The 22,392-nt window shown below is 38.7% G+C and overlaps 1 protein-coding gene across 2 annotated transcripts in view; it reads right to left on the bottom strand.

Annotated features, from left to right (window-relative positions):
* Window positions 1–1,220: 1,220 nt before the first annotated feature.
* ARHGAP42 (Rho GTPase activating protein 42) overlaps window positions 1,221–22,392 on the bottom strand; it is a 280,435-nt gene continuing 259,263 nt past the window's right edge. Inside the window, exons 18-26 of one of the 2 annotated variants that reach the window (XR_014815100.1) lie at window positions 21,974–22,133; window positions 20,649–20,793; window positions 18,653–19,033; window positions 18,135–18,291; window positions 15,566–15,628; window positions 7,335–7,414; window positions 4,333–6,953; window positions 2,715–2,869; window positions 1,221–2,171 (exon numbers count right to left, since the gene is read on the bottom strand). Coding sequence is in view for 1 of the 2 variants with exons in the window: in XM_021062699.2 (XP_020918358.1) it covers window positions 6,865–6,953; window positions 7,335–7,414; window positions 15,566–15,628; window positions 18,135–18,291; window positions 18,653–19,033; window positions 20,649–20,793; window positions 21,974–22,133 (1,075 nt within the window). In the remaining variant the exon portion in view is untranslated. Of the gene's footprint in view, window positions 6,954–7,334; window positions 7,415–15,565; window positions 15,629–18,134; window positions 18,292–18,652; window positions 19,034–20,648; window positions 20,794–21,973; window positions 22,134–22,392 lie in introns of both variants that reach the window. The other variant, XM_021062699.2, reaches the window with a different exon arrangement.

Genomic DNA, 22,392 nt, shown 5'->3' with positions numbered 1-22,392 from the left:
AAGCTAGTGTCTAAGCGAGGAATAGGTGAAGTGTCTCATGCACAGACCCCAATTTAGTAGGGAAAGAAGTAAAGTGCTTATCTCAAATAAAAGTAACTTAAATTCCAAAAAGGAAATCAGGTGTCCCCAGTTCATATCACTATTGTGGCTACTTTTTGATACTCTTTTAATTTTTTTTTTCATTGTTAAGTGTAGTTTAGCCTTTACTTGGACACCACCATTTTTTTTCCAGGATCTAATCCAGGGTCCGCACTGCATCTAGTTGTCCAGTGTCCAAGTCTCCTCTAACCTGTGGCAGTTTCTCAGTATTTTATTTTGCATAACCTTGATAATCTTGAGATGTACTGGCCTAGTATCTATCCTGTATGATATGCCCTATCTGGATGATTCTAATGTTATTCTTATGATTAGACTGGAATAGGTTTTGCACTTTTCTCATCACGTCATAGTATGAGTTACAAGATAATCACGTGGTATCACTGATGACGTTAACTTTTATCACTTGGTTAAGATCCTGTCTGCCAGGCTTTTCTTCTGTAAAGATACACGAGCTTTTCCAAACTGCTTTTTTTTTTTGTTTTTGGAAGCTAGTCACTAAGTCTAGCCCATCCTCAAGTGGGGAAGAGTTAAACGCTAATCCCTAGAGGGAAGAGCAATAACATTCCAATTGTTATTTGAATTCTTCTCTAAAGAATATTTGCCTCTTCTCTCCTATTTTACATTTATTTATATAAATGAACTTTATTGCCATTTCCTTAGATCAGTGTGGATTCATGGATATTTACACTTTGGTTTATAATCCAATATTCCAATGTTACATGACTTATTTTGCTGCTCCAATCATTCCAGCTTTTGTTTATTAACAGCTAGTTTTGTTTTTATAATTTCTAAAATATCAGTTATAAGGGATTCCATCTAGGTCAGTCCCTTCTAATCCAACATTCTCAAACAGTAGCTGAGCCACAGTGATCTTTATCTAGTTCCTATTCTAACAGTATTTTCCTGCTTAATCATACTGATATTTATTCACATTACATTACCTTTTCATCTCATGAAAAGTCTTTGCCATGAATTAATTGCTTCTCCTGTGACACTAGAAGAAAGGTATAATCCATCTGAGGAAGACAGGTATGTGTCCAAGGGCCATTACTAACATGGCAGGCAAGGGTAGTTACACTCTAATTATCCATTGAGTAGCACAAAATAAATAGATGATTCTCTTTTTTGATGAGGACAAGCAAAATTTTATTTAGTAGTCAAACAGTGACCAAAAAAGTCTAAGCGGATTATCTGTATGCTGATACTTCTTCCAGAACATACCTGTAAACTTTTGTAGACTTTTATTTTCAGGTAAGCCAAAAAATCTGTGTTCTTGATCATTTGTTTATGGTCTGTTTGCTTTTCTTTCCTGTTGACATCTGCATTATTAAGACGTACCAACATTAAAATTTTCTTGATCTTTCATAATGCCAATTTCTTGAAAAAAGGTCCATTTGTCAGGAAAAGATGACCAATTCTGCTTCGATTTTCCACTCAGCCACGCCCAAAATGACCACTTACAGTGCCTGAAACTTTGGTTTTTCTCTGTATGAATCCAGGACAGTTGACCTCTAACACAGTGGATTTTCAAGTACCAAGACTAAATTGTGTTTCATAGTTTATTTTTAAAGTAATTTAAAATACAGTGTAAACATACATTAAAGATAATGTGGCAATTGAGATAAGGAATAACATGAGGTTATTTACATGTTCGTATACGTATGTGTGTATATATACACAAAGTGCAGATAAATACAAAAACACTACAAAATAAACAAAAAATTCAATATGATAATTTACTGACAATCATTTTCATCACATTTATTACTTAATTTGTTACGTTAATGGCCGCAGACAAATTCCTAGTACTGAAATATATCATCTAAATATTCAACTTTTACATAAACTATAGTACCTCAAATTTTAACAGTATATAAATAGGATTCTGAATTAAAACAAAAAACAAGACAGTCATCTTCCCTGCCACACTCCTTATTTATCTGTAGAAGTTTCAGCTCAGAGTTCAAAGAGAACACTCTTGAAATCACGGCCTTCCATGTGTGATGATATCTTGGCTTTTAAGAATAAATCATGATGGAAGACACAGAGGCAGATATGAAATCTCGAACTCACTGCCATAGAAAAAACAATGCACACTTTTAATCTAACAGACAGTGGGGTCAAAGGCAAAGTTGGGCTGCTGTTAACCTTGGAAGGACAAAGATCACGAGAAACACTGCCAAGGGGTGGTACAAAGGGGAGAAGGTAATCATCTAATTAAGGTGAGGAAGCACTCCCTCCAGCATTTAAGGTCCTCACGTGGCCCTGAATGTGAACATCTTGGCGGATGGAGGATATTTATGTCTCTAATAACTGCAAGTGGCCCCTGCCTTTTGAGACTCTTCAGTGGCACACAGCCTCCATTTCTCCCTGTGGCACCAAGAATGTAATGTTTTGCCTCTGAACTTGACATCTCTCTCTTCCGGGTGCCAAGGAGAGAAAGGATGACCTGTTCAGCTCCTTAAGTCATGCAACAGCTTCTAAACTTTGGTCTAAAATACGCAGATCACTTTTCTGCCTATGGCTTGCTGTAGGGCTGTCAACTTACTTGAGATTCCTTATTCAAAACAGTGAATTCAACTGCCCTAAAAAAGTGAAAAACCCTATTTATTTACCTGATCCTCTAAAAGTCCATGTCATTCATAAGCCTGAATTTATCCAAGAGTTGCTACCTCACAGATTGGAGGCAGGGAGATACTTGTGACAAAGGATGGATACAGTGACTAGGGTCAGGAGATGTGAGGCTCCTTGATAAATACCTGAATTATGTCTGTGGATCAACAAGAGAGAGGCAAGAATCAGACTCTTCAGAAGACTATTCAACAGACTACTTATCTGTAAGAAGTGTTTGATTTTGGAAGGTAACCAAGGTGGAGGCAAAAGTAAATAGCAATTTTACCTTAAGTGGGAAACCTTTAGTAAAGAGTCAAGTCTCTGCCTTTTTTTTCTTTACCAGGAGATATGACTTTTGACTCCAACCCTGGGATGTTAGGTCATAATAACAGCTGCAAACTACAAATATAAAACCAAAGCACAAAATCTGTTTCTAAATTGGTCTGCCTCTAAGCGTTGGTTAATGAAGTACCAATCAAGTTGGGGTTCTAAATATTGATTAAGGCATCCCAGATACATAATGGGGGGCATACTAGAAATTGAAGTTGTTTGAAGAAAGGCTCTTAGGGACTCTTCTAATCCAGCATCCATATAAATGGTATCCTTTGCACATCAGACACAGCTAGATCTGAAGATGAGGCTGGGGCTAAGGAGGTTAACAGGTACTTTCTTCACAGGCTAATAGGCACTTTCTTCGCAGCGTCAGATTTATTTTCCTTACATCGTGAAGGATTTTCAGAGGGCATGCCACTGGTATGTCAAGTCAATTATCGCAGAATAGGAATAAAACAAAAATCATTATGTCTCTTTATTTTTCTTCTTTGGAACCTGGATGGTTTGGAATTGTAAGGTGCATTAAAAAACCCTTCATCATTCCTGAAAGAGCTAGCAGGTGAGCCACTGTTAAGAAGCCTGGTTATGCTCATTCACAGTGCCAAGTCCAGAGAGCCAACACAACTGGTAAAACCACTCCCATCAAACGAGGAGAAATGGCACTTCCTCGTACTTCACAAACTTTAAAGACTGTTTCCTGACTGAAGGCTACCAAGTTGTTTCTACCAAGTTGGCAGAGTTACGGCACAACAAAAGAGACACTTGATAAGTACATAAAAGTTCTGTACTTGACATTTTCATATAACAGATGAGATGATTGACAGACTCGTCAATCTCATTCTTACTGATTATACCATCGGCAGTGATTAGGGCACCCAGGTTGTGTGTTTAAAGATGTAGACGTGGCAATTCTAACATATCTTCACTACATCTCTGAAAAGTTAAGTTTCATTATTACAATGCTGTTACAATTTCAAATGTAATCCTTTTCTGATGACTGGCATTCCCTTCTAGTGTCATTAATATTCCATGCGATTTAGAGCACATGTCCTGATTTTCTCAATGTTCATAAATACCTTATCTGTTGGTAACATTGCCACGGAAAAGCAGCTTTTGTCTGTCTCTAGCCTATGACCACGACTTACTTCTACACACAATCAATATGAAAAAAAAAAAAGAACCATGCTCACAAATCTATAAGATTAGAACTTCAAACAAAAGCACAATTTGAACAAGCTTGTTTCAAAAAAGTGACCATATCAAGTACTGCCACGACATATGCCTCACCATGAGAAAGAAGATGGGCTTCAGGCCCATGTGTTCTACAGCAAATGCTTTAATTCCTCACTGAGCATCTGCAGAATTAGCTCACAGACAACTCAGAGGCAGGAACATTCTGGCCTGTGTGAAAATAAAATGAAGGTTAAGATATCTTTATGCAGCAGCAAGTGAAGTAGGATTCTGAATCACTTTCTGGAGTCAAGTTGGTCTTTGAAAGAAAATCAATATGCCTTAAGAGGCTCTAATTTAGTAGGATGCCAGATGCTAGCAAGGGTGCTTAAACTGAGGGTGCTGTAGACTAAGGGACCGGTGCACTAGAAAGACTGCCTCTGTTCCAGCAGAGGGTAGTCAGGGTGTCAGCAATGCAACTACTATACTAAGGGCCACAAAGAATCTAGAGACCAAGAAGCACTAGCAACACGTAATTATAGTGTACAAAACTCAACAGCAGTATGTAACAAAAAAGGAGACAAACTTATCAGATTTTTTTCATTATATTACTAATTTTTAACATTAAATATTTTTCATTCCTTTATTTCAATGCACTGATACTTATTTCTGGTTGTGATTCCGCCTACTTTTATTTACTCTCTTTACCTTTAAATCATAACCCCTGATTCCATTTTCAATTTTAAAAACATAAAGGCTCCAAGGCATATCTGTGTATGTGACTGCGTATAATTTAACCTATTAACTCTAGAAACATTCATTGAGAGTTGAAAAGATTGAGATTACAGATCATGCTATCACAGGAAAAGAATGGTCTACAGTCAATACCTGAGTGTCTGTACAGTGAAGGACTTGGAAATAACAAGTAAGATACTGTGGCCAAGGGGGCCAGCGCAGTGGCAGTAGGTGGCAGAGAACCAGCTTTTTAGAATCTTGAGAAGACAGGCTCTTTGCCACATGCAGATATGAATGAAAATAATATGAGAATTACGAAAATAGACATAATAGAAATGATGGTTGATGCACGACCAGATATCAACAGTAGATATGAATGGGTAGTAAATACCTATTTCTATGCCCCATAAATTCAATGAAATTCCTAATAAAGGCTGTTAACTGAAAGGCATAAGAGAAAATCATGTATTACTTTATCCCTGCTAAAGACGATGAAACAATTTCAAACTCTGTTTCGAAATAATTTAAGAATCCTGTACCTTAATGTTTAGGTTCCGTTTCAACTAAGCAGAGACTTTAAAAGGCATAGGGTCCCCACCTGTGTCTTAAAGAGCATCATCTTTATCACTGGTAGGAGAATTTCTCAAAAGTCAAAATTAGATCTCAATAAAACGCTTAGACCCTTTACAGAGCTACAAGTAGAATTTAAGCTGTATGCCTGGATACTGCATTTTTACACCGCCTTCCTACTATTGTAATTAAACATTTGTGATGCCGCTCTCATGCTACTAGCAGAGGGTATGTGCGTATGATTTATCAGTACTTATATGTTCATGGAATAAAATTTTAAAAATTCTCAAAGTGATAAAAAGTTTTACATATCCTCTAAACCAGGGGTCAGCAAACCATGACCCAGCTGAATCTGGCCTGCCACCTGTTTCTGTATGGCCCATTGGCTAAAAAATCATACTTTTAAGTGAATTTTTAAAAGTCAAAGCAGCTTAATATTTAGTGGCACGTGATAATCATAATTTTCAGATTTCAGCATCCTGAAAGGAAGTTGAACTGGTACCCAGGCACACACATTTACTTGTCACTGGCTGCTTTCTGCTACCATGGCAGAATGGAGTAGTGTGACAGAGACCACAGAGCCTGCTAAACACAAACTATTTACTCCCAGGCCTTTACTGAAATAGTTTGCTGATCCCTGCTCCAAGCCCATATAAGATATCTGGAATGCTGAATAGAGTGTTTACAGTGGAATCAGTGTACAACCTAATTTGGTTTCATTTGCAGCTATCATACACATTATTGCTTTTGAATATAATCATCTCCTTGGTAAACAAATAAAAAACTTATGTTTAAAAAAACCCCTAATTTCCTGGAAATGTTTAGGACCAGCAAAACAATCATATATATAAAAGCAGTATATTTTTAAGCAGTATATTTTTAACAATACATGAACAATTTAAATTACATTTTTTTTTTTTTTTTTAGTGATAATTTCAAGATTTCTCAGAGAAACCAGACAATAAAGGGCAGATCTCCAAACTCTTATAAGCAGATTTCTAGTGTCCAAATTTCTGGGCTACAGCTCTTAACATAGTATTTGAGATTCTATAATTTTTAGGAGACACTGTGGAAAGTTACTTAACCAAAAAAAGGTGGGGGGCAAGCTATTTTAAAATAAGAAGCCAGCCAAAAAAAAAAAAAAATTAAAAAACACGGCAAAAAATTTAAACATTTTTTTGCTTTCCATTAATAGGGAGCTACATAGTCTGCCGGTGTAGAACATGCTAGAAATTGACTTTTCGTTTTAATGGGCTGATCCCCATATCTGTGTCATATAAAATCATAGCACTTATTGTTTGTTACCATGGATACCATGAAGATACAATCATCCACTAAATGGTATTAGAGGAAGACAACATAATTTTCTGGCACGAGTCCTGTTTTGCCTTCATAAGTTGCCTTCAACCATCCTGGTTCTACCGATGGGTACACTGGCAAAAATAAAAAATACATATATAAATATCACTCAGTCAACACTAGCTTCAAATAATTATATGCATAAATGGCTAAAAGTCCACATCAGACTGTATACAAACACTCAAGCTGTCAAAACAATGTCACGGCACCTGTAAAGCTGGAAATGTCTTTTTCATTTTTACAACCAATCACACTCTCACACACAGGGGAGGAGATGAGGGATCCAGAGGGATCCGATGTGTTCAGAGGGATTTGATGTGTTCACTTGTACAGATACGAGAGGCAGGGCCTGGATGTGATTCTGGGTCTCCTGGCTCCAACTTTAGACTCTCATTGCTACACAACTCTTTATTCCATATGATAATAAACTAAGCCAAGGGAATGGGTGTGCTTACCATTAGAAAATATCGCCCCCTGTGGGAAGGAAAGCTCATGGCTGTGCTCTGCTTTACAGGAGTACATGGCTTTGGCTTGGCTGAAAGAACAAAAGACAATTTATGAAAACCACAACACTCAACTCAATCACAAAAACTATATATATATATATATATATATATATATATTTTTTTTTTTTTTTTTTGGCTGTCTTGTGGCATGTGGAGTTTCCAGGCCAGTGATCAGATCCGAGCCTGGAGTTGTGACAGCAACGCTGGACCCTTTAACCCACTGTGCTAGGCTGGGTATTTAACCTACGTCCTAACATTGCAGAGACGTCACTGATCCCGTTGTGGCAAAGTGGGAATTCCCTTAAAACTATTCTTAAAAAAATTATACCTGTTTTTAGTTATAATTGAAGCATGATACACATTAACGTGCACATGTAAGTGTGCATAAGTGCATTTGACAAACTGAGCACACTTGTGTAACCAGAGCACACTGACAGCACAACCAAAGCCTTCCTTGTGTTTCCAGGCAACTCCCTCAAGGGTAACACCTGGCTTGTAACAAACAACATAAGCTGTTCTAAAAGAATGCTATTATTCAATTCTTGGGATCCTGCTAAATAGGTTATTTTTCCAGCTACATAGAGTCTCATGGGTACCTTAAAGCTTTATTTACTTACTTGCCACTTTTATTTCAGATCATCAGAGGTGAGATTTCCCCCCCAAAAAAATATTAACAATAATAATAATTATTATTTTTCTTTTTAGGGCCATGCCTGCAGCATATGGAAGTTCCCGGGCTGGGAGTCAAATGGGAGCTGCAGTCGCCGGCCTATACCACAGCCGCACCAGATCTGAGCTGCATGTGTGACCTATGTCATGGCCTATGGCAACGCTGGAAACTTAACCCACTGAGTAAGACCAGGGATTGAACCTGCATCCTCACAGAGACAATGTCAGGTCCTTAACCAGCTGAGCCACAACAGGAACCCCTAAAGATTTTTTTAAATGTCAAGTTTTTTTCTAGAAGGAATGATTTCTACCAATAAACATTGTCTTATTACTTTGAACCATTAAATTAAATTAAGAGGTGCATAAGGAAACAAATTCTAGAGTTATAGAAATGATTACAATATAATAATCCTTATAATGATATAATTTTTCATATTATACTTTAAATGGAAGCCAATTATTTTTATTAATATTTCAGATGTGAATGTTCTCATAATAGTATTTTCTGGGACTAGATGAGGGTAGACATACAGAATAATTATATAACTAAAAAAATGGATACTGTTAAATGTGTCAAAATATACAGCACAAAATAATTTGTGATGACTTTTCAACTATCTGTGCATGTGACTAGACAGGCATAATTTTATTTTGCTGAGATCTGTAACTACAGATGTTAACTCATCAGAGAGCTTTGTGACTTAATGTGGAATCTGCGATAGTGAAGTTTTCTCTCCAGGTGCTAATGCTTCCTCTTTTACTGCCTCAGTGTATTGAAGAAGATGTGAAAATAACACTGTCACCTATTGTGCCTTTCTTCAGAAGATTCTAATATCTTTTGAAAAGGGATTTTGAAAATCCTGCTTCTTGTCGCCTGGGAGAGTAAGGTAACGATGCTCACTGTCTTGAAAGCCATTTCCTCTCTTATCATTTGGAAGACGATCTGTTTACAAGCCCCATTCCTAATTCTAAACACTGTCTAATGCTGATGAGTAGACTTAAAAGGTTTGATAGGGTCAATGTGCAAGATTCAAAATGCTTATCTTAATCATAAGCAAAATAAAGAATTTACCAAATCAAAATTGATACACATTTTTTTGTAACCTGAGAATTTCACTCCTGAAGGGACTTGGAATACATTTTTTGGGCGGGGGGGACATGCCCATGGTATGCGGAAGTTTTCTGGCCAGGAGTCAAACCAGAGCCATCATGGCAGTGATGGCACCGAATCCTTTACCACTAGGCTACCAGGGAACTCCTGGGAAAGCACCTGTGATAGGAATAGGAAGATACAGTTTAAAAGGTGCCAAAGAAGTAACCACATAGAAAAGCTAAAGACAAACAAATCACAACAATCTAAGTGTTCATCAGTGGAGGATTTAATAAATAAAATACACCAAATGCAATGAATTATTAAGGAGCTACTATAAATAGCACTATAGAAGAAACATATGACATGGAACAGTGTTAGCATGCAAGGCAAAAAAATTTACAAGACTTCTAAAACTGCCCATGACAATTCCCAATAAACATTTATAAATAATGCAGTGAACACACATTTGCTTCTTGTTCACTGGGTGGAGATTTCTTAAAATTAGTCCCATACTCTTTTGTTAGGTTTTTGTCAAGAAATACAGGCTGTTTCTGCCTTGGATGTCTGAGTACTGAATGCCTCAATGCTAAAAATCTCGTTTGGGAGCATGTAGAGTTAAAGCTGCTATGTCAAAAACAAGCATACTGCAACTCCATTACAAATGGAGTGAAAAAGTGAATAACAAAGTCTTTTCAGGTTAAAATGTGTATTTTATTTGTTTACCCAACACTTCTGTCAAGCATCTACTTTGTTGGGCACCACGGTAGGAATAAGATTATGAACACCACCTTCATGGGGTCCTTTTCTGTGTTTTTCACAGAGGAGTGGTTCTCAAGGTACACTCAAGGGGAATCTGGAAGAAGGAGGAGGACACTCTCAGTGTCCTGAGAGGACACTGCTCTGATAGCTAATGGAATGTGTTATGAGCATCCATTTATTTCCATTTATGCCAGATATTAAAGCGATCTGCATGAATGTACAATAATGTTAGTTCCTGAACTCCTGGCAGGGGCATCATGAAGAGATGGATGCTGACTGCAGCATGGTAGGTTACAGCAACATGGAAGAGAAGGCTCCTGTGTGGCCTCGTCTAGGGGAAGGAGAGAAACAATTGCTGTCTTAACCACATTAAAAATATGGCCTATGGGGAGTTCTTTTTGTTGCCCAGGGGAAACAAACCTGACATGAGGATGCGAGTTCGATACCTGGCCTCGCCTAGTGGGTCAGGGATCCAGTGTTGCCATGAGCTGTGGTGCAGGTCGCAGACATGGCTCGGATCCCCCATTGCTGTAGCTGTGGTGTAGGCCAGCAGCTGCAGCTCCAATTCAACCCCTAGCCTGGGAACTTCCATATGCCACAGGTGCAGCCCTAAAAAGAAAACAAACAAACAAACAAACAAAAACGGTCTTTGGAAGAGATGGAAAGGCTAGACCTCGCGATGCCTTGGGGGTAGTCCCATAAACCATCTGACTTGGTTTTAAAGAACACGGTGACTCCAAATGCTGGGAAACTGGTGATCATCCAGGTGAGTTGGCTCATATAATGAGTTTGGATTTTCAAAGGAAATCTACATACTTCCTTGGTCAATCTTCTATATGTAGAAATGAAGGCCAAGAGAAATTAATATTATAGCAGTCAAGCTAAAAGCTATGATCTCTTGGTTGCTGAATTAGTATACATCTGGTGACTCCACTTAAACATAATCAGTAATGTCTCAAGAATATGTCACTGAAAAAAAAAACCGCTTCTACTATTAATAATTGTTCACTGTTAATAAGAGTGAATAATCACTCCTGTGTCTTGCTAGTACCCTTTAGTTGCATGAGTTTATTTTTCTTTTAAATAAATTATAAACATTTAAAATTTTTCTCAGTTTAAATTTATAATATGATAAATATCAACAAATGTAAATGATAAAAGAAAAGCTCTTTGGAGATATCCAATTTTTTTAAAAATTGTATAAGCTATTTTGAGACAAAAAAGTTTGAGATCCACTGTCATTAGATAAAATTAAATGGCCTTGCTGTACAGTGGGAAAAAAAAAATTAAAAAAAATAAAATAAAATAAATGGCTGTGCACCAAAATATGCTTGTCTTTAGGTGACGAAATGAGAGGTGATTTTTATTAAATTTTTTAGTTTATTATCCTTGATATTCTCCAAAAAAAGAGAAAAAGGGTTTATTTTTAATAATCAAGGCTTCATTTGTCTTATGTGTGTCACAGTGCTTTATCTTATGTGTGTCATACACGAGTCACTGTGCTCTGAACCAGTGACTTACAGCATTTTAAAAACTGAAATTCACTAAATGAGAAGACTTCGTCTTAGTGCTTTGTAACTATAAAGAAAATATTGGTTTTCAATTATGATACTAGAGGTATTTGATTGCTTATAATAAGCCAGGCACTTGATTCTTAATTCTCTTAATTCTAAGGCACTTAATTATCAATTCAACCTTCAAAAGATACTGGTATAGCTTGCCTAAATTATACTATTTTAGGGAGTCCTCTTGTGTCACAGTGGGTTAAGAATCCAGTGTTGTCACTGCAGTGGCTTGGGTCACTGCTGTGGCGCAGGTTTGATCCTGGGCCTGGGAACTTCTACATGCTATAGGTGTGGCAAAAACAAACACACAAACAAACAAACAAACTGTACTACTCAAAAGTGAATCTTCCCCAGTGCTCGGTATAATTCAGAGACAGAGATGAAAGCTTTCAGCGTACTGTTTGCTACAGACCTTTGATGGTGAGACAGAACCTAGTGATTTTTGGCTCCTGAAAGCATTTTACAGATTGAGAGAAAAAGCAAACAAAAAAACCCCTGTAAAATAATGTCTGCTTAGGGCCATGCCAAGTACTATGGCATTTTTCTCTATTTCAATGGTTCTCAAATTTTCTTTAGTACGTAAGAATCACTTGGGTCGGCTGTCTAAAATGCATATTCTCCTGGCATCAGTCTCATATATTCTGGTATACAGAGTCTGTGGTAAACTCAGGAATCTTCATTGTAACTAGTCTGGCAGGTCAAGTTCCCTGCCAGAGTGGCCCCTCTCACTCTCCTGAACCTGACTTCTTAAAGATTTCCAGTGAGGTATTAGAGGTTAAAACCAGTGCCCTCCTCGAATGATCTCCTGGATTTTTCTGCAGCTTCTACCACATTGACCTTGCTTTCTTCTCCTGATCATTCCTTCACCTTCTTCTTTGCCAGATCCTTAAATGAAACCATGGCTCAAAGATCAATGCCCAGCCATTTCTCTTTTCACTGCTGGGTAACACTGCCTTTATCTATGCAGTGCAACTGCTGTGGAGAAATCTCTCAAACAGCATCGAACTACATGCTCTCTCCTGGTTCCAGCTGCGTGTCTCTAACTGCCTCTCATGCTCCTTAGGCTTCTCAAACATTGTGGCCAAAACTTTGCTTGCTCCTCTAGATAATCTCATAAGCCAAGCTCAGAAGCTAAATTACCATTCTTTCTCATAATCTTGAGGACTTAGAATCTTTTTTACCTGTCTCTCATTCCCACTATTCAAACAATTGCTTGTCCTAGTTCCATCCATAAAATTCTCCTTAGAGTTTTTCATGCTTTTTAAAATGCCCTCAGTAAGGTCTTTTAAATATCACCATTTCTACTCTAAATGGTTCTCTTCCCTTCAACAACCTCCTGGAAAAGCCGCTTGGATGATTGGATCAAGTGCATCACCGATTAGATCACCTCTTTGCTCAAGGACTCTCAATCTGCAGTGAACCTAGAGGGGCTACTTTTCTGTTGCCTGGGGTGATCCACTAAAATCTCCCAGCTGGTCTCTTTCCCAAACATGGCTAGTCTTCCTACTACCCACTACTGGTTCTGTAAATCCTTGATGTCTAATTCAAGAGTAATCCTAAATTCCTTAGAAAGAAAGCAAAACAGGCATTGTAGGAGGTTAGTGAGGGAGAGGCCCTCACTGTCTATCTGTTGTTCAGCTATATTTAATGGTACACAAAGGTATCAAGTGACTGTTAAGAGTTAATGTTCAAATACCAAATATATATATTTAAACTTTTTTCTTTTTAGGGCTTCACCTGTGACATATGAAAGTTCCTAGGCTAGGGTCGAATCAGAGCTATCGCTGCTAGCCAATGCCACAGACACAGCAATGGGGGATCTGAGCCGCATCTTCGACCTACGCTGCTCACAGCTTGCACCAATATTGGATCCTTAACCTACTGAGTGAGGCAAGGGATAGAACCCACATCCTCACAGACATTATGTTGGGTTCTTAACCCACTGAGCCACAATGGGAACTCCTCAAATATATAATTAGAGGCTTGAATATCTTAAGCAAATTTAATAATAATAACTATAACTATATTAGTTATTATTATAGAGACCATCTATGGAGAATTTACCATGTACTTCAAATACATTGCTGTGTACACTGACGACAGTTCGTCAAAAAGAGAACTATGACCCTCACTTTAAGAAAATGGATTTCTGGAGTTCCCACTGTCGCTCAGCAATAACAAACCCGGCTAGTATCCATGAGAATGTGGATTTGATTCCTGGCCACGCTCAGTGGGTTAAGTATCCAGCACTGCTGTGAGCTCTGGTTTAGGTTGCAGATGAGGCTCGGATCCTGCGTCGCTGCAGCTGTGGTGTAGGCTGCCAGCTACAACTCTGATTCGACCCCTAGCCTGGGAACTTCCATATGCTGCAGGTGCGGCCCTAAAAAGCCAAATAAAAGAAAAGAAAAAGAAAAAAGAAAAAGAAAATTCATACAGGCAGGCAAAGCTAAGCAAAATGAAAGGGCAGGTGAAAAATTATGACACCGTCCTCAAGTGCTGCAGACTGACTGACAGAGAAGACTCAAGCTTCACTGTACCATCGAGTGAGCTCCAAGTTTGTGATTTAGAGTATTCAGAATGTGAAAACATATTATAAATGCATAGGTTGGTTGTTGAACATCTGAGTAAACTTATTAAATAACAGCTTCATCAATTTAATGTCATATACTGATTTACTTCATTAATACCTTGCTGTCTTAAAGCTCTTAAAAGATTCTCTTTGCTTCCAGTACTTGGGTTCTAACAGACTGTTTAGAGCTTCCTAATAAAAGGGCTCCATCTAGTGGAGCAATTCAATCATTTAGCAAGACAGATAAGAAGCAAGGGTAAATCCCTTACACAAAGGCCTCACAGTGGTGACAGTTTCAGAAAAATCATGTTTTGACATGCCTGGTGCCTAGTTTTCACCATGCCTTGATAAATATAAGAAGATAAAGATGCTATAGAGGTAAGGTACATTCAGTTACTATGTGATCTGCTATATGAATGCAAGGCATTGACCATCATCCTAGTAAGACACCAAAGGGGCTCTACTCTGCAGAGTTAAAAACACTAACACACAAAGGCCCTCGCTAGGCTTTGGAAGAAAACAGACTTTGAAGGTCATTGTTATCCCTAGAAGCTAGGACAAGCCCAATATTGAGTAGGTGCCTAATTAATGTTTGCTGAAAAAGTTCACATACTTTTATAAAGTCAATAAACATTCTATGGTTGAATAACTTTTTTTTTTTTAAGGCCACATTCATGGCATACAGAAGTTCCCAGGCCAGGAACTGAATCGGAGCTGTACCTGTGACCTATGCTGTAGCAGTGACAATGCCGGATCCTTTAACCCAGTGCACTGGGCTGGCAATAGAACCCACGACTCCACAGTGCCCAGAGCTGCTGCAGCTGGATTCTTAACTCATTGCACCACAGCAAGAATTCCTGAATAACTTCTAAAAGAACTTCACAGCAATACTTCAATTATCTGTGTTCCCTTTCCCTCATTGCCTTGATTAGCTGGATATGGAAAGCTCAAAATTTCCTCAGTGCATCAAAAAAAAAAAAAAAAAAAAAAAAAAAAAAAGGTCTGTCCTTCATTTTCATTTATATGCCCTTTCAACAAGCATTTTACTACTTCCTGCCTGTAAACCAGAGCCACCCAGGGCAGTCAGTTCTACAGCACCAGAGTTGCCATTAAGAGTAAGCACAATCTTTTAAATGCATGTTCATGAAGCTTCTTCCAGAAAAAAGTTTTATAACTTTTACAAACCAAAAAAATTTGTTTTGAAAATCTTCCACAAACTGTCATTAAAAGAGTCTTTAGTGGGCAAAGGGTTATGGCAACTTGTGTGTTTTAGAAAACGATCTGCTTAGAACCCTTCCTTTGCGAAGGCTTTAGCGAACACGGGACCACTGTCACAGTCTGAGTTGAGACACTGAACACTGCATACGGTCATGACCTTTTCCCGTGAAGAGAGAGCAGACATAGATTTGACCATCTGCACAGCTGAAGGCCAGAGCTATCAAACATGGCTCGCCATGTCAACACAAGGCTACAAAGTCACCGCTATGTTTTGGGTTTTTTTTTTTAAAGCATTTTGAGAACTTACCGCCCAGAAGAAACTGGCTTAAGTGAACCAACATTTTCAAACAGCTGGGCCTTTGCCGCCACGCTGAAAAATAATTTTAAAATGCACGTTTCATTAAAATCCGTTAGAAAATCATTTAGCTCAGAGGGAAATTCAGGGTTATCAGTCACATAAAACAAAAAATGATTAGTTAAAGGTTCCCCTCAAAATTTTAATTGTTTTAAGCTTTAACGTCGAAGATGTTTTTAGATCTAGTCTCTGGCTCACTTAGTATCAGACTGTAAGACGCCTAAAGCTACCTCCTCTGAGGATCTTACTGGGCTCATTTTTTGTACCTCCGAAAACTAGGGAAGGGGTAAAAGGAAGATTTTTTCTCACCACTCTGCTCCTGGAAGTAATATTATTGACTCCTGTGGAGCCACAAGGGAAGACCATACCAACAAGACAAAAGAACTGTTTTTTATTCTGTTAAGACAAAACTGCATCTAAAATTGTTTCATGTAGTTTTAAAATATTTGAAAACATTTCCTATAAAGTGAAAATACGGCCCATAAATAAATTTGCAGATTCAAATTCCGTTTCAAATCATGAGCAGAGAAAGGCATCTATTTGAAAAGGTAAGACTAGTGGGTAGAGTGAAAAGAATGAAAACACCCTAGGTAATCAGAAAAAGCTTCTAGATTTACTAAAAAGAGATTACAAGATTTTTAAAATTACATCTTAAACTAGATTTTTAAAATCTATCTTATGTCTTTAATGGACAAACATTTCTCCCAAAGCTGCATCATTTGATAATCTGAAAGAACATTTGACACCTAATACAGAACATGCACTCTACAATTTAATTTCTACTTTATCATTAAAATCACAAAATATAAGCTCTTTTCTTTCCCTCACAAAGGACAGAGTTTATATTATCCTATCTCCCTTGACATATTTGGCTTTAAACTTAATTTCCCTTCAGGGCTGGAACTATACACACTGGGGCACAGACAGATTCACAAATATATCCATCCATTCTGCATCTCTTGACCAAGATAGATAACATACGTGAAACATACTCTGAAACCAAAGGTTCTTGTCCTTTGGTAAGGGATGGAGGAATGAATTTGAGACACTGTTCTTATGGAAACAGACTTAATAGAATACCTTACTGGCTTTCAATGAGTCAGTAAAATGTCAAGAATACCACCATATTAAAAATGGGTAATAGACACAGCACCGCCTCAAGACAGAGGACCGTGGGTTAGAATGCCACCTCTGCCACTTACTACCTGAGAGTGTGTGGACTTTTCTCCTGATTTTCCAGTATTAGTTCTAATCATCCCCCAAACAAGGTTTGGGAGAACTGCAAAAAGACACTGGACTTTGAAAGGAATAATATACATAAAGACACTCACTAATACTCATACAGCATTTGGAAAAGCTCAGCAGAAGTCAGAAAAATACGGGAAAGGGAAAAAAACTCCTCGGAGTTCCCGCTGTTGCACAGTGGAAAGAAATTCAAATAGTATCCATGAGGATGCGGGTTGGATCCCGGGCCTTGCTCAGTGGGTTGGGGATCCAGTGTTGCTGTGAGCTACGGTGTAGGTCGCAAACACAACTCGGATCCCATGTTGCTGTGGCTGTGGTGTAGACTGGCAGCTATTGCTTTGATTCAACCCCTAGCCTGGAACTTCCATATGCTGTGGGTGGGGTCCTAAAAAGCAAAACAAAAACAAAAACGACAAAAAAAACCCCACAACTATCCTCTTTGCATCCTGTTCCCTTGTTTACCTAGCCTCACATTTTCTCTTCTTGACCCCCTTTCCATTCTCCTCTATACACTCTACCCTATCAGCCTTTATACTTCTGGGTCAATTCTTCTGATTAGAAGCACATCCTTTTGCCTTTCATTCTCCTTGTTCTCTATGAGTTATTTAAACTGGTGAATACTCAGGTAGGGGAGACATATGATAGACAACCCTCACCAGCAAAAAAGCAATTGTATTTCCAGCAAAGACAGGGCGGGGTGGGTATGTGGGCAGGGCTCATAGCTGAGTGGTAGATACTTAGCTTTTATAGGTGGGCATCTAGGTTCAAAGCCTAAAACCACTATATTATACACCTGTTTTCTTCAAAAAAATTGTTTTTATTATAGTTGATTTATAATAGTCTGTCAATTTCTGCTGTACAGCAAAATGACCCAGTCATATATGTGTGTGTGTGTGTGTGAATTCTTTTTCTCATATTACCTTCCATCATGTTCTATCACAAGTGATTGGATATAGTTCTCTGTGCTATAGAGAAGGACCTCATTGCTTATCCATTCTAAATGTATATGCATCTATTTTCGTATCTTTAAATTAAGCTATAGCTCTGCTTCTAAGAAAAGTACCCAAAGCATGTCCTGTGAGATTTCACGTCTATCCTAAGCACACTAACTTTCATATCACTTGTAGAAAAGAATAGGGTCCTGCAGAAGTTGACTGTACCCACTCTACAGATGAGTATTCGGCTGAGCGAATCCTAAGGTTTCCTGTGCACATATTCAATCTCTGTGTGTCCCTGGGAGACACAGCAAATACCAAACAACTGCTCTCCCACTTACACGGAGCCAGGTCGCTGGTAGCCATTGCTGGAGGCAGTGTCCAGCCTTAACCTACTGCACATTTTTGGAGGCAGGTCTGGGTTTGGTGGCACTTTGGGCGTCTCTTTGGAACCTATAGAAGTTAAGCTTTGAGTGGATCCACTGTAGCTCTTGTTTCCTAAAAAGAAAGCCCAAGAAAACAGGCAAGGTGCTATTAGACAAAATAACAGCAGTAACACAGTGCATGCGCATAACAAAAGGAAGCATTTTTCTCTGAGTCCAAATGAGAAGGTACAGAATGTTCTTTGAGCACAGCAGCCCATCACTCAGGGAGATCACAATCTACAGTAATTACAAAGACATCATCTCACAGAGATGGAAAGATACAGGGAAAAGTCACAGCACGCAGGAGTTTTAAAAATCCTAGCTCAGGAACAAAGCAGATAAGCATTGTCTGTCTCTTCACTATTAATTTTTCCCTCCTGAATCCAGCAGGTGACATGAAGACAATGATGTCACCAGGCTCCCTGCTGGCTTACCTTCAGTTGCAGAGATGGATCTCAGAGAGGAAGCTGAGGCTCTTTTCAGTCCTGAAAGCCCATATGGCCCTTTCTTGGCCAGGTCTATGGGTGGGGACACATCCCCTGGGCTAGTGACTGAGGCAACGCTCTGGCAATCTGATTCTACATCTGTTTTGGTTGCATCTTCTCTAGAACTTGACTCAGGACTAGTGGTCCAGAGACCAAGACTTTTCTGTCCGTTGGAAGGTGATGGGGATGCAATCCAAGGAATCCCCCCAGACTTCTCCCTGGGCTGGCAGGAAGCAGACTTTGTTGTGCTGTTTTGTTCAGAGGAGTGGGAGGAAAGTGACTCGATGCTTCCCATGGGTGTGCTGTCCGGGCTGCTGCTATAGGAGTCACCTGAGCAAGGGCGGGGGTGGGGGCAGAAAAGAAGACCAGCTCTTTGTGAGACCACTGACCCTACTGAAGTGGTAGGTCTTTATCTGGTATGCAGAACTGTCCTCTGTTCTGAGGAAAGCTTTAAAATATGAATTTGAACTTGGTGAACACATTTTTATTTATTTTTAAAAATTTTTTGGCCACAGTGCGCAGAGGCTTGATGTGGGATCTGAGTTCCCAGACCAAGGATTGAACCTGAGCCACAGCAATGAAAGCATCAAAATTCTAACCACCAGACCACCAGGGTACTCCCCAGAATTGTTCAATATTATTCAAGGGGAGTTCCTGTTGTGGCGCGGCGGAAACGAATCTGACTAGGAACCATGAGGTTGCGGGTTCAATCCCTGGCCTCGCTCAGTGGGTTAAGGATCTAACGTTGCTGTGAGCTGTGGTGCAGGTCACAGATGTGGCTCGGATCCTGCATTGCTGTGGCTGTGGCGCAGGCTGGCAGCTATATCTCCAATTAGACCCCTAGCCTGGGAACCTCCATAAGCTGCGGGTGTGGCCCTGAAAAAAAAAAAATTATTCAAGGGGAGGTTTTCTTTGTGGCCTGCCCCTATGAAATAATGTTACTTGAAACATTAGAGTGTTGACTTGAACACAGACAAAATGTGTTTCTGAAATAGGACTCAAAAGTAAGAAAAATAAAGAGTCCTGGATGATGATACTATAAGAAACCAATGGAAAGGGGGAAATATTGAGATGTTTCTGCTTTCTTTCATTTTTATGATCTTAGTTGATTCTGAGTTACAATGTATCTGAGTCCTTTTTATTCAAAGGCACCATGAAATGTCAGCTGCAAATTAACAACTGCTTATAATTTTTAAAGAAAGGATTTTTTTCCTTTTCTTTAAAATAAAGCAATGTAAGAAAACTAGATATTTACCTGGGGGTATTTTTCAATGTTCCTAAAAGTAAGGTCTAAGAAAACAAATTAGAGAAATTATAATAAAGTATTCAAATACTACACATAAATTAAAAAATAGTGTTTTCTATTAAATACTGATTGGGAGGAAAACTAGGGTGCGGGGAGGATTGAGAGTATAAAATACAAAGAAAATGGCCACAGTTTGACACAGGCTTTGGGCCCAAGTTGCAGTCCACCTTATGGCGGGACTTGGCTGAGAAAAGTAAGTTAGTGATAATGTGTGATCTAGATTCTCTTTTTATTTCTTTTCTCTCTTCCAGGCACTTTGACACCCAAGAGATGATGCTTTAAGAACATAATGTGAAAGGAAGAAAGAAAGTGACTGCCTCAGCCAGACTTTCTCTTGCTTTCTTCTCTCACACTTTGACAACAGGACAAAACCTGCTACAAAGCAGTACCCGATGTACTTCATCACAGTTACAGGGAAAAAGGGCACTGAGCAAACTATTTTTTTCCCTTTGTAGTAGTAATGAATCTGCTAGCCCAAGGTACCTTCCAGCTGTCTTGACAGAGAATATGTAAATGGGGGGGGGGGCAGGTGCTGGGGAGATAGCATCCATAAGAACGTCTATTTCTACCCAATTACCACGAAGGTGTGATAAAGCTGAATTAAGGGAGAAAGTATCTCCCTGGGGCTGATGCACTTACTATCGGGCTCTGCCAAGCATGGAGTATACCTCCCTCTGGGCTTCCGGGAGCCTGTGGACAGGCAGATGGCACGTGTCCTTCGGGATCCAGATCGAGACTGAGGCTGAGGAAGAGGAATGCTTGGGTCTGGGGCAGTATGAAAAATCTACATAGAAGAAAAATGGACTGAGGTCAATAGAAGGGTGAATCTGACCATCAACAAATACATTTTTAAAATTATAAAATAATCCTACAACTCTATGCTACTTAATCAGTCACATGACAAGAGATACTTAGTATAAAAATAAACATCCTGGAGCAATTATAACTTTCTTTCCCATTTATACTGAGTAATGCTGTCTCCCTAGGTTTTCTTTTTTCTTTTTCCCCATTCCCTAACAGTGAAGCTCAGAGTTGCCAATAATTTTAAGGAAGGTGTCAAATATTAACAAATGTCTCTGTCAAGACACACTGATACTTTTTACTGTTATATTCTCTCTTCCCTTCATGTGGAACATAATCTGATGGGAAGGGGCTCGTTCTGTATCATTCCCCAGCTGAGAAGCCCCTTGCTTCTCAGGAGAAGTTGCTGGCACGCCTGGGGCCCTGAGCTGTCAAGGAATGTGACGAGCTGCCCACAGAGGTCTGAACACAGACACAAAATGCAGGGTTGTGAGAGCATTTATGGTCTTAGATAGGCATGAAGGATATGCTTCTACAGGCACTGAAAAGGAACCAGGGAAAAAGAGAGGCACAGCCATTCTCTCATAAAGCCTAGAGCAGACATAAATGGATCACAATGTTTACACTTTCGGTGGCTGAATTTGCTTAATAATCCAATCAATTTGGCCTTCCCAATTTCTCACTTTCACAGTTATTCTAAGATCAGACTCTTTTTTAAAAAAGCCTCTGTTGGAACTGGATATAGAAAGGATTTCAAGACTTCCCTGAATTTTTTTTTCTTTTATTTAGAATATTAGGTCTGCTGTATAATGAGAGTCTAATTCCAAAGAGATGAAAAAAGCTAAAATAGACTTAACCAAGTGATTCTAAAGTATTCTTTGAGTATGAGCAAAAAAATAACTACATACATACTAAAGAAAAGAATGTTGACAAGCAAATGACATAGAATCTACCTAGAGGATTTATTGAGAAGCACTTAAATGATGAACAAGAAAAAAAAAAAATCAAAGTCCTCATGAAGAGGTAATTTATACAAAATTTACAAGACTGACACCACATAGGAATTTAAGATCACACTATGAAGATCCTAGATGACACAAAGGCAAAATTCCTTCTTAGAAGGAAGATAAGATTTTACACTTTCAAGTGAAAATTCAGCCTACCTTTTCATAGTGCTCTATCAGAATTTCAACAACGATATTCTGAAATTTAATATTCATCATGGCAGCCACAGTTTCTTCCTGTGCTCTCATTAGAGTTGGACCAAATATGACCCCAAGATTTGAGACAGTCATGAGATTTTGTTGGCTATGTAGTGACACTCTGCAAATAAGAGCAACAAAAATATTTTAAGTTATATGTTCAATAATGTGGAATGTTCTCATCCACCAAATTTATGGCATAAAATATAAATATGCCATTATAGATTAATTTTCCCAAATAGTCAGGTTTGGCCACCCCCAACCAGCATTAGTGGGTCTAGTCTAAAAAGATATAAAAAGTTAACGTTAGCCCAAGTAAGACATAATTACAATGGTCCATCTGTTGAAGGAAAAAAAAAAAATCTTGATTTCCTAAATCA

The sequence above is a fragment of the Sus scrofa genome, chromosome 9 (genome assembly GCF_054392235.1).
Source record: "Sus scrofa isolate SSC_HxYL_T2T_F1_AM1 chromosome 9, Sscrofa_HxYL_maternal_Yorkshire_Landrace_v2.0, whole genome shotgun sequence".
NCBI classification, from domain to species: Eukaryota; Metazoa; Chordata; class Mammalia; order Artiodactyla; family Suidae; genus Sus; species Sus scrofa.
The sequence above is the reverse complement of the archived record's forward strand: the minus strand, read 5'-3'. Positions and strand labels throughout refer to the sequence as shown.